This window comes from Pristis pectinata, chromosome 7, assembly GCF_009764475.1.
Source record: "Pristis pectinata isolate sPriPec2 chromosome 7, sPriPec2.1.pri, whole genome shotgun sequence".
In the NCBI taxonomy this organism is placed as follows: Eukaryota; Metazoa; Chordata; class Chondrichthyes; order Rhinopristiformes; family Pristidae; genus Pristis; species Pristis pectinata.
In genome coordinates, this window is record NC_067411.1 from 73,537,876 (window position 1) to 73,551,150 (window position 13,275).

The window sequence follows — 13,275 nt, forward strand, 5'->3', positions numbered from 1 at the left end:
TCTTGATATTAGTTTACAATATCCTGAATGCATCCACAAGAGACAGCAAGTGCTGGAAATCTGAAGTAACACACAAAGGAGCTGGAGGAACTCAGCGGGTCAGGTAGCATCTATGGAGGGAAATGAACAGTTGACGCTTCAGGTTGAGACCCTTCATGAGTCCTGAGGAAGGGTCTTGACCCGAAATGTTGACTGTTCATTTCCTTCCATAGATGCTGCCTGACCCGCTAATTTCCTCCAGCATTTTGTGTGTTGCTACAATCTCCTTTTAAGATTTGTTTCAAATATTGTTTAGACTTACTAGCTCATTTCCACATTAACTTCAGTCTGAACTCTTTAGGAATTAGCATAAAACAAACAATATATTCCAGATAAAATAACAACAGATTTTGGATAACTTTCTTCCTTTTCCTCCTCATTTGCTCTCCTACCTAAAGACATCTTTGAAATATCTGAAATTCTGAAGCATCCTAAAATCTCCTATCGGCAGACATCTGCCACCTAGTGTTTGAAAACAGTAAATTCATAATCTGAAAAAGAAATTCCTTAATCTACTGTTTATAAATTTACCCAGAATGAAACAACTTTGTCAGCTAAAAAAATTATTAAGAATAACTTATTGGAAGATACTTTTATCTTCAAATGAAAAATGTTGATGAAGAGTTTTGAATTGCAAGCATCAGTTTTAACTGTGAAGGGGTGCACGAAGTCACTGCTGACTCTGAAATAAATTCAGACCTACCTTGTGTATCCTTCCAGGAGGAACTTGCAAGGGAAACAAAGCCTAATTCCTGTTTCCCCATAAAATTACTGGGAGAGAGGAGTTATTTGAAAAAAAAAGCTGAATTAAAAAAAATGACAAAAACAATTAAATTTTCAGACTTTCATAGAATTGTGCGATTGTATAGCACAGAAACAGGGTACATTGTGCATGCAAACGGTGATGCCTGTCTCTGCTAATCCCATTGGCCTATGTTAGGCCCATATCCCTCTATGAATGCCTTTTAATTGTTATAATTGTATCTGCCTCTACCACCTTATTCCAGATATTCACCACCATATGTGGAGAAACATAGCCCTTGGATCTTTTTAAAATTTCTCCCCCTCACCCTAAACTTGTGCCCTGTAATTCTAGACTCCTACCCTGGGGAAAAGACTCTGACTATCTATCCTATCTATGCTCCTCATGATTTTATGAACCTCCGTAAGGTCATCGCTCAGCTTCCTATGTTCCAGTGAGAATAGAGTCTAGAGCTTTGGAGATAAGGGATGCTCTGATTAGCGTCTTTCAAAACTCCATTGGTTCTGGAATGGTTCCTATGGATTGGAAAGTAGTAAATCTGATCCCACTATTTAAGAAAGGAGCATTACAACACAGATACAGGCCCTTTGGCCCATCTAGTCTATGCTGGCCTGGTTTTCTGCCTAGTCCCATCTACCTGCACCTGGACCATAGCCATCCATACCTCTTATCCATGTACCTATCCAAACTTCTCTTAAATGTTACAGTTGAACCCACATCCACCACTTCTGCTGGCAGCTCATTCTACACTTGCACCACCCTCTGAGTGAAATAGTTCCCCCTCAGATTCCCCTTAAATGTTTCACCTTTCACCCTGAACCTATGACATAGTTTTAGTCTCACCCAACCTGAGGGGGAAAAAGCCTGCATGCCTCACCCTATCTATACCCCTCATAATTTTGTATACTTCTATAAGATCTTCCCTCATTCTCCTGCGTTCCAGGGAATAAAGTTCTAACCTATTCAACCTATCCCTGTAACTCAAATCCCGGCAACATCCATGTAAATTTTCTCTGCACTCTTTCAAGCTTATTGATATCTGTCCTGTAGGTAGGTGACCAGAACTGCACACAATACTCTAAATTTGGCCTCACCAATATCTTATACAACTTCAACATAACATCCCAACCCCTGTACTCAATGCCCTAATTTATGAAGGCCAATGTGCCAAAAGCTCTCTTTACGACCCTATCTACCTGCGGTGCCACTTTCAAGGAATTATGGATCTGTATTCCCAGGTCCCTTTGTTCTACTGCACACCTCAGTGCACTACTATTCACTGTGTAAGTCTTGCCCTGGTTTGTCCTCCCAAAGTGCATCACCTCACACTTGTCTGCATTAAATTCAATCTGCCATTTTTCAACCCATTTTCCCAGCTGGTCCAGGTCACTTTGCAAGCTTTGATAGCCTTCTTCACTGTCCACTACACCCCCAATCTTGGTGACATCCGCAAATTTGCTGATCCAGTTTACCACATTATCATCTAAATCATTAATATAGATGATAAATAACAACAGACCCAGCACTGATCCCTGCAGCACACCACTAGTCACAGGTCTCCAATCAGAGAGTCAACCATCTACTACCACCCTCTGGCTTCTCCTGCTAAACCAACGTTGAATCCAATCGACTACTTCATTCTGAATGCCAAGCGACTTAACCTTCTGGAACAGCCTCCCATATGGGACTTTGCCAACATGGACTTTAGCAAGGCCTTTGACAATGTCCGCTGCCTTCCCTTCATCAACCTTCCTGGTAACCTCCTCGAAAAACTGTATTAGGTTGGTTAGATATGACCTGCCACGCACATAGCCATGTTGACTATCCCTAATCAGGCCCTGTCTATCCAAATACTTGTGTATCCTGTCTCTCAGAATACCTTCCAATAATTTACCCATGACTGACATCAGGCTCACTGGCCTATAATTTCCCGGTTTATTCTTAGAGCCTTCCTTAAACAATGGAACAACATTAGCTATTCTCCAGTCCTCCGGCACCTCACCCGTGGCTAAGGACGTTTTAAATATCGCTGCCAGGGTCCCTGCAATTTCTGCACTAGCCTCCCACGAGGTCTGAGGGGACATCTCATCAGGCCCTGGGGATTTATCCACCCTCATTCACCTCAAAACAGCAAGCCCTCCTCTCCCATAATCCAGATATGGTCCATGACCTCACTACTCTTTTTCCTCAGTTCTATAGACTCTGTGTCTATCTCTTGAGTAAACACAGATGCAAAAAAATACATTTAAAATCTCCTCCAGCTCTTTCAGCTCTATGCATAGATGACCACACTGATCTTCAAGAGGACCAATTTTGTCCCTTGCTATCCTTTTGTTCTTAATATAACAGTAGAAACCCTTTGGATTCTCTTTCACCTTGTCTGCCAGAGCAACCTCGTGTCCTCTTTTTGCCCTCCTGATTTCTCTCTTAAGCGTTCTCTTGCATTTCTTATACTCCTCAAGTGCCTCACTTGATCTTAACTGCCTATACCTGATATGCACTTCCTTCTTTTTCTTTACCAGGGCCTCAATATCCCTTGATAACCAAGATTCCCTAAACCTGTTTGCCTTGCCTTTTATCCTAATGAGAACATACAGATTCTGTACTCTCAATATTTCACTTACCAAGCACCTCTTTGCTAGATAACAACCTATCCCAATCCACGCCTGCCGGATCCCTTCTGATGCCGTCAAAATTGGCCTTCCTGCAGTTTAGAATCTTGACCCTAGGACCAGTCCTATCCTTCTCCATAATTATCTTGAAACTAATGGAAGTATGATCACTAGATCCAAAGTGTTCCCCTACACTCACTTCTGTCACCTGCCCTGACTCATTCCTCAAGAGGAGATCATTATTACATTCTCTCTAGTTGGGACCGCTACATATTGATTAAGGAAGCTTTCCTGAACACATTTGACAAACTCGATCCCATCTAGTCCTGTTACAGTATGGGAGTCCCAGTCAATATGTGCAAAGTTAAAATCACCTGCTATCACAACTTTATATTTCCTGCAACTTCTGCTATCTCTCTACAAATTTGCTCCTCTAAATCCTGCTGACTATTGGGAGGTCTATAATATAGTCCCATTAACATGGTCGTCCTTTTTTTATTCCTCGGTTCCACCCAATAAACCCAGCCTATCCAATCTCTCCTTATAACTACTGCCCTCCATTCCAGACTACATCCTGGTGAATCTCTTCTTCACTCTCTCTCTATTGCTACCACATCCCTCCTGTTGTGTGGTGACCAGAACTGTACATAATACTCCAAGTATCGTCTAATGAATGTTATGTACAGCTGCAACTCTTACACTCAATGCCTTGGCCCATGAAAGTAAGCTTCCCAAATGCCGCCTTAACTACCCTATCCACCTCTGCCACTATTTTCATGGAGCTATGGAATGGCATCCCAATGCTACTAAGATCTCTGCCATTTGCTCTATATGTTCTTCCAGAATTTGACTTCCCAAAGTGTATTACCTCACAGTTGGATATGGTGGGGTTTTATAATGATACCTGTATATTTTTTTTTCATCTGTTTATTCTACCAATTTCCCAATTTTAACACTTTAACTTCCAGAGCCTACTTCAATTAATTTTTTTTTTGCTTTCAAAAGTTTGAATCATCCAATAATTTTAAATCAGGCAACAAAATGATATTTGGTTCCTGAATAAAATTAAAATGAACAGAATTACTATAATGTACTCTGAATTAAAACAAGTAGGTATTCATGCTTAACCAGGTGTAGGGTATCAAAGAGATGAGATATAAATTTTCTCACTTCCTTTGTATTCCTATGTTAGAGATGCAGGGAAGTAAAGCTTTCCAAAAACAATTTCTTTCACTGCAGAATTTGTAGCACTCCCTCTTCAGTCATTCAACTCAAAATTTTTATATAAGCTGATCTTATATAGGTCCATGTTTACTCAGCAATGTCAATCCTTTAAAGTAAACAATAATATGCTTTTTCATTCCTGGTTTACTGGGTGTGAAAATTGTATTTATATTTTCTTATGATATAGGAGAACTCCGTTGGCTCTATGCTGGCTCTCAGAGTATTGACATCAATCACATTCTCTCACACATTTCCTTGTAAGCTACTCCTTCTCTCATGCCCATCAACTCCCCCGATTCTTCTGCCACCACCTACAGCACGGGCAATTTACTGTAGCAAATTAACAATCAGCTTGCCCTTGGGATGTGAGAGGAAACCAGAGCACCTAAGGGAAAACTTGCATAGTCGCAGGGAGAAAGTGCAACTTCAAAATCATTCCATAAAGGGTTCTCGGTAGCATTAGATTGGCCACGCGAGGCTATTAAGAAGTCTCAAACTATTAGTTGACAATTTTGCTTTTAAACAGAGGTCATTAATTCATTTATTCCATCAGCGACTAGGTTGTTTTTTTGCTTCAAGAGCACAAAGGTGCAGCTTGCTCAGTGAGAACTTGGTGTTTATGATTAATGCAAAAAATAATGAACAAAAAAATACCCCTCTTATTAGTGTGTTATTAATACATCTCCAGTCCTGATGAAAGGTCTCGACCCAAAACGTCAGCTCTTTATTTTCCCCCATAGATGCTGCCTGACCTGCCGAGTTCCTCCAGCATTTTTGTTTGTGTTGCTTCTTATTAGTGTATAAATATTTGAATGGATGTGTAACATGTCATTTACGTCTCAGTGAGACAATACACAAAAGTAAATTTCTACACCAATGATCTCTCTGGTCTGCTCTATTCAATGGCAGCACTCCAACAGTGCTTTAATTTAACAAAAAAGTGGGGTGGGGGTGGAAAGCCAAGATATATAAGTGGAACAAGCATTTTAGTTCACGTTTGGCATCTCAATAAACTTCCACAAACCATGTGTTTGGTTGGGAGGTGGGATGGCATAATGGAGGGGGAATAAACTCATTCTTATTAACATCAAGGTCAGATGTACCTCCAGCTGCTGGACAGAAAATGCTCAAGTTCTCTAAAATTCTTAGCTAATCAATCAACTCTTTAATGTCAAGATTGCTGGTTGCCAAGTATCGCTTTAACAGATACCAGACAACAAACAACATTGGGAAGTTCAGTCCACAGAGATCACCGGAGGCAAAGTAGGAGGAAATATAATCAAGATAGCAATGGAAGTCTTTGGGCTTTTAGTGGATGTTGATGTCCAGCCTATCGCCTAAGATCAAGATGGAGAGGACCAGTAAGGGAAGGAAAGAAATAGAGATGGACCTTGTAAGGTGAGAGCAGGGTGGAAATTAGCAGCAAGTGTGATGAAATTTTTGAGTTCTTCAGAAGTACAGGAAGCAGCACCAATGCAGTTGTTGATGTACCAGGAAAAAGAGTTGGGAGAGTGGGGCCATTTTAAACAAAAACAGGCATAGCTTGAGTCCATGCAAGTGCCCATAGATACACCTTTGATCTGGGGAAAGTGAGTGAAAGGAGTTGTGATTTAATGTATGGACAAGTTCAGCAAGGTGAATGAGTATGTTGGTGGAGAAGAGCTGGTTAGGCCTCTATTCAGTGAAGGAGTGGTGGGCCTTTCGACCTGCCTGATGTGAGATGGAACTGTAGAGGAGAATGTACATGCATTGCTCATTCTGGAGAAGAATATTGACAACAAATAAATAAGTCTTGTTTCAGACATGATGGTGATGTTTTATGTATGTTATAATTTTCAGTATTATTGATAAAAGCAAAGATCTTTGTGTTTAAAAAAAAATAATTTTGTAATGAAATCTAGGCCAACATCCAGAAAATTAGATACATTAAAATAAGCCATTGGCCCAGGTTTTATTTGCAACATGTACCATATAAGTTAATTACTCTCTAGAAGTAATTTGTTTTCCAGGTGGTGGGCGCAGGTGTAGCGTTTTGGTCTCCAAAGGAGGGAGTCAGATTCTGCTTCAATTGCTATTTAGTGCCAGTAAAGACTTCCCACCAAATGAAGAGATTATGGTGCAACTACATTCCATTCTGGCAAAGATTGGACCAAAAGGTGTGTTTTTTTTTTATTTTTAAACCAAACTTGAAGATGCATTAGCGCAAAGAAAATATCTCTTTGACCACAGTGTTTCCTTATTAAGTATTGGTCGTAGTCTTTTAAGAAACACTAAATTCATTCTTGCAGTATACATCTGGATAATTAATTAGCTCCTTGGCTTTCCCTTCTTGCTTATTAGCCTGTAGAGCACCTGAGGTTTGTACACTAGTGGAACAGAATGTCTCTCTATTGTGGAACTAACCCAATTTCTATTTCAATGATTTCAGTGGAACCAAAATCAGGCATATTATGAAATGGGCAGACAATTCACTCGCTCAGTTTATGGCCCAATTAGTGAAGTTAAGAATTTTTCTTTGGATCCTCCACACAATGGTGATTATGTAGTGCTGACTTCAGGTTCACAACTAAAGTTATATGATATGCCGCAAAACTGAACCAAATACATTTCGTATTTTGTTAGCTGGCTGTAGCTCATAATACCCATTCAGGCTGCAACACTGTATTTGAAGTCCAGCCGAATCTGCAAAGACTTCTAGGAAAAAGAATCTACTCAAACAGACATGCATGTAACTGGAAAAGATATAAATGAAGAGTTACACAATGGCATTATATTTTCAGGTTCTGAAAAGTGCTGTAGTGCTAGTTCATTATTTTGACGTGCGTTCACTTTTGTTATGCAATCAAGAGGGGGCAATGAATTTCGACACAGTAGGATCTCACAAGTAGCAGCAAGATAACTGAAACATTAATCTTTTCTTGATGGTCGTGAGACAGAGTACTTGATCTCATCAAGTATTACCAAGGAATTGGTAAAGGTAGGTGTGCCTAATGGAGTCCCAAACAAGAGGGCATAGGTTTAAGGTGAGAGGGAAAGGATTTAAAGGGGATCTGAGAGGCAAGTTTTTCCACACAATGGGTCATGATGGAATGAGCAGCCATAGGAGATGGTAGTGGCATTTGGACAGGTACATGGATAGGAAAGGTTTGGAGGGATATGGGCCAAATGTGGGTAAATGGGACTTGCATCTTGGCCAGAATGGACTTGGGCCAAAGGACCTGTTTCTGTGCTGTATAACTCCGTAGCATGTTCGACAATGCAAAGTTTTAAGGTGTCAACTTCATGACTTCAAATCCTGAAATAGGACTGACCCAGTCACTATAAAACTACCAAGGAGCAAAGCTGATACATGTTTATCAAAACATGGTCTAGTCAGGAATCTCTTAGGTATTTTTGGGAGTCTGCTGATATCAGGAGTCTGTCACATTAAATTATCTAAAAGTTAGTTTCACTTAGTGTTTTGTAGTTGTGAAGCATGTCATGATGCCATTTGACACACTGTGCATTATATCTATAACCTCTATCATGCATCACTTATCATGTTTAATAAAAAAAAAGTTGAAATTATCTAGAGACAGTGTCTTTTTCTGTACAGCAATTGAACTTAGTAGCCTACAAGAGACATTGCTCTACATAATAAACAGAATAAATTCTGTGTTTTTGGTGTATTAGTACAAACAGCATATCATTTAATTTAGTGTGCACTATCATGGAATTCTGCCTGTGTATGCATATCTATTATTTCATTTGGCGTTACGTACCCATATCAGACTTAGTCCATTTCAAATCACTCACCCTTTCAAAGTCTGCATAGAAAACACATTACAGGTAAATAACAAATGCAACTACATCTGTTGTTCAGTTTTGGTAGGTAGAGTAGCAAGAGTGTTACTCTTTTTGATCTACCGTTTTAAAAGAAAAAAGTGAATGCTAAAATTATGCTGATGTCTTTTGTGGATTTTTGAAACACCTTTTACTGTGGTCCATTTGAAAGACATCCTGTTTTATATTAAGTTTAAAGAAAAAAATCCCTTTTGATTGCCTAAGTGCCACATTGAAGCTATTACTAAGATTGAAAATAAAACCTCCTGCATGTACTGATGTACCCAGTCACTTACCATTTCCGATGCTCTTTGTCTCCAGAAAATCTTGATTATTTTTCATGTTTTACCCTCTGGTCAAAGTGCAGATGAACCTTTTGCTGCACAAATGGCTTAGCCATCAATCATATCATACTTAACGGTATGCAGTTAAACCTCTTTTAAAACTGTCAGGACTTTAGGATCATTTTGGGGGACAAAGGTAACTTCTTTACTATTTTATGGTTATCTACCAACTTTCCCTTTATCCACATTCTCCTGCCGCCTTCGCCTTCGTCTCAAATGCCAAGTGTCAGGAGTTCACTGGTTTCTATGTCACTGTTATGCCCCTTAGTTTTTTTTTCAGTTTTCCCTTGATCTTCAAGCTAAATCTCCTGCCTAATTTAGCTCTGAATCCGCATCTCTAGCTTTTTGTTCTCTCCATTCCTATCTTGCTTGAAGTTTCCTTCTTGCTCCCCTAATCATGTTACCTGTAAAGTGCTGCCCATCCAACTTCTCTTGCTAATTGTTGTAAATGATTTCCTTTTTTTGAGCACTGGCTCCTTGTCAAAACCACTGTGTTCACAAAAATTCTCAAAAACAAATTTGAGCTCAAAGACTGCTTTTTCTAATCTCAATTTCCTCAGTTTATTGATCATGCTGCTTTACAGATCTGTACTCCGCTCCAGCACAACCTGTCTTTTCATTTAGATCTGCACCTCCTATGATATTGATACAAGCAAACCAGTCACAAATGATGATGATTATATTGCATTAGTGTTGTTTCACTTCAAGAAGAGGATGATTTGCAGCTTCCAAGAACTATATCTGAAGAAAACTGTGGCTGTTTTCTTTAAGTCTCTGGAATAATCTGTGTCTTTGTTACTAACAGCATTCACATCCCTGGGCTGCTCTCTTGGGCTAAATGAGACTATTTTCCACCTTGGTGTCCTTTACAGCTTTGAGTTGAGCATTTTTTCTCCAGAGTCTGCCTGCATCAATTTCAGCGTAGCCTGTCTTCACTTCTATTTAGTAGATTGGATGCTGAAACAACCCCTGTTGTTAATTCTGTCTTTTCCAAGCTTTGCATCTTCCATCTACTGGCAATTAACTTAAAACCTCGACTGACTGTACCCTAGCATATACCAAGCCCACCAGTCTGTTTTGGCTGCTTGTTTCTTAATACTTATGCTTAATTCCCTAGGGCCACAACTATCCCCACCCCTGGACCTCTTCTAATACTATAACTCCACTAACATCTCCCATACACCCCCTCTCCCCAGGACCACTTGCCAAGCTCTGCATTCTTTTAATCCTTGCCTTTTTTTGTATTCCTTTTTTGCACTGTACAGGCTCTCTCATTTTCCACATTGGATTGTCACAATGAGTTATCTGAAGCCATAATCAGATTAAGAATTGTCATAACATGGTTTAATAGGTTAATAAAGGTTTATTTTAAGTGCTATGTGAAAGCCCTGTCAATGAAGGTCATTGACAATTTAACTTTAAAGAAAAAAAAAATGCAATCCTTTTTTGTATTCTATTTTAGATGAAGGATTGGGTGATGTTTGTGATAACATTATAAATGGGTCCAAACGAAAGATTACAAGTTTTATCTTGCCTGTTGTCTTAATATGTTGAAATGAGCCTTGGTGAATCTTTGCAAATTCCATCTTGAACCTCCATGTCATTTCTCTGGATTATGGACGAGTTGTGCCATTTTTTATTTTTTAAATATTGTTTCACCATGATGGTCTCAAAATTCCTTCAATTACCACTCCTGTTTATAACATGACATTTAATCAATTGAACTTTAAAAGGTTTACTCAATGACAACAAGCTGCCAGAGGAAACTTCTCCATATCATCTGGTTCCCATCGAATTTAATCACCTTTCCATGAATCCTCCTGTATAAAATAATTTAAACTCAGAATTGAATCCACTTTTAAAGCATATAATTATTATTGTATATTGTTCAGCATATTATACAAAATTCTGTACTTCAGTTTTAGATCAGGGCAAGACTTTTATATAAATAGAAGTACATAATGAGCAATTTTGTGCTCATTTAGCTGACTTTTGTCATGTTATCCTATGGATTATTCAATTAAACATATTTTCGATGTAACCTTTTTAATAAGATGCTTTATTTTCTCTTTTATGTGCAATAAATGGCTTTTATGCACAAAGACGTTTAAATCTAAGTTTATTGCCTGTTTTATGGAGCTCATGAAATTTTGTTCGTGAGGGTTTCTTTTACAATTCAAGCATTCAAGCATGTCATCCAAAGAATTTGCAAAGGAGCAGTTATGTATAAATAATGCATTATTGAGGTCAGCACATCTTTTGTGCTGCTTAATATTTTAGTGAAATATGATGTTCATCGTACAAAATGGAACATTGATTTTGCAATTTTGGATAATGGTGATTCTGCAACTTAATGTACTTTTGACTTGTTTATGGCTTTTTTACACATGATGTCAATGGGAGGACTTTGCTCTGAAAATCAATATAATGAACCACAGGCATGCAAATGTCAACTCTTTCAAGATTAAGGGAAATTAGGAAATAGTTTATCATAATTATATCTTGATGATATTTATTGCTAGGTTCCCAGATGGCTTGACTTGTTAAGATGCCCAATAGTTGTGGCAAATAGATAAATAGTGTCCAAGGCTTGACCTAATGATTTACACTTGGCCTTAGTGTCCTTGTGTTTGTGAGGAAACAGCAGTCAGGATTTTCACTGGAAGTTTGTATATGAACTTTAAATGTGTGCAGTGTAGACTTAGCTGTGATGATCCTATATTTCATTATCACAGGCTTCCTAATTGACTGTTAATTATGGAACAATCCTGCAGCAGAAAAATCAATTCCTATCAAAAACCAAATACAACAATAGACAGGAAAAGCCCATTTGATCTTTCATCCTTGCTACATCCTAGCTTGGTGTGTACTCTGCATTAAATTACTTGCTTTCACTCCTGTCCACATTATGAAGTCGTGTATACACCTGGGATTGCCAAAAAAAGACCATGGGGAAATTCCTGTCTTAAGCATTACCAAAATAAGCTCCTGGAAGCTAAGCTCACACAAACTCAAGGAGTCGTTTAAATAGGTAGGAAAAGGAGAGATATTTTCCTACACAAGTACATACCCTGTAAAATGATTATTAAATGTTAAAATGCAGTTGGCTTTGCATCAAATGTTGTCCAAAATGAAACATTTTTTATTGCTGTTAACAAAGGGAAGCGTGGCGACACCTGCGGGCTGTCCCTAGAACACTCTACGCAAAGGATGCATTTCACTGTGTGTTTCTATGTACATGTGACCAATAAAGATATCTTAATTTGTTTTTGAAAGACACAAAACCAAAAGGAATGAGAGCAGCAGTAGACCTTGAGCCCCCACCACCATTCATTAGGACCATGGCTAATCTTATTTTGGCCTCAGTCCTATGTTAGTACTAGTTCTGCATGATCCTCAACTTCTAAAGATCTGTCTGTGGTACTGACAGAGGGTCTTGGACCTGATACGTTAACGCTGTTTCTCTTTCTACAGATGCTGCCTGACCTGAGTGTTTCCAATTTTTTTTTTGTTTGATTTTCAGCATCTGCAGTTTTGTTTTTATTTTTCATCTATCTATCTAAGCCTGGAACATATTAAATGGTGAAGTCTAACAACGGATAATTCCAAAAATTCGCAGCCCTCGGAGAGAAATTTACCCTCGTGAGAGCCTCTAATGTGTGATCCTTTAGTATGAAACTATGCATGCAGTTTTTCTATCACCCAAGAAAGGAAAATATTCTTTCCAGTATCTACCTTTATGTTCTCTGTAAGATCAACATTCATTCAAGTGTTGAGCCAACCTGTTCAACCATTCGTTCATCCCAGGAATCAAGCTAATGAACTTCTCTAGCTGTACACCATACACAAGGAGCAATCTCACTAACATACAAAAATAGAGTATTCTTTATATTCAACCCCCTTGGTAAACAAGGCCAATGTTCCATTAGCCTTCTTGATCGTTAACTCCCTCTGTGCAGCAGCATTCTTTAGTGTTTCCAATTAAATAACATTCTGCTTTCTTCCAAAGTAGATAACTTCACATTTCCCAAAATTATATTCCAACTGCTACTTTTTTTTTGGTATTCACTTAACCTGACCAATTCTTCTGACTCCTCTTCCAGACTCTTTGGATCCTCCTCACAACTTGCTTTTCCACTTGCCTTTGTATCACTTAAATGAGATTGCAATATATTCAATATGTTTATTTAAATCATTGGTGTAGTTTGTAAGTAGTTAAGGCTGCAGCACTAATACCTGTGGCAACTCATTTGCCAACCTGACTCTCTTCTCAGCCAATCCTATCTTCAGGCTAATGTATTTCTCTCAATGCAATAAATATTTACTTTCTGTGGTAACCTTTTGTGTGGCACAATATCAAGAGCATTCTGGAATCCCAGATATCCTCATCTACTGGTGTTTTTTATCCATCCTGCTCAATACTTCCTCAAATTTTCCTGCTACACTTCCTTAATAATGAATTCCAGACTTG

The 13,275-nt window shown here is 38.6% G+C and overlaps 1 protein-coding gene across 8 annotated transcripts in view; it reads left to right on the top strand.

The window, feature by feature from the left end:
* The window catches only part of agtpbp1 (ATP/GTP binding carboxypeptidase 1), a 181,802-nt gene that overhangs the window by 66,966 nt on the left and 101,561 nt on the right, over positions 1-13,275 (top strand). For all 8 annotated transcript variants that reach the window (XM_052020257.1, XM_052020256.1, XM_052020255.1 and 5 more), the window contains one exon: positions 6,648-6,794. In XM_052020257.1, the coding sequence (XP_051876217.1) occupies positions 6,648-6,794 (147 nt within the window). The remainder of the gene's footprint in view (positions 1-6,647; positions 6,795-13,275) is intronic.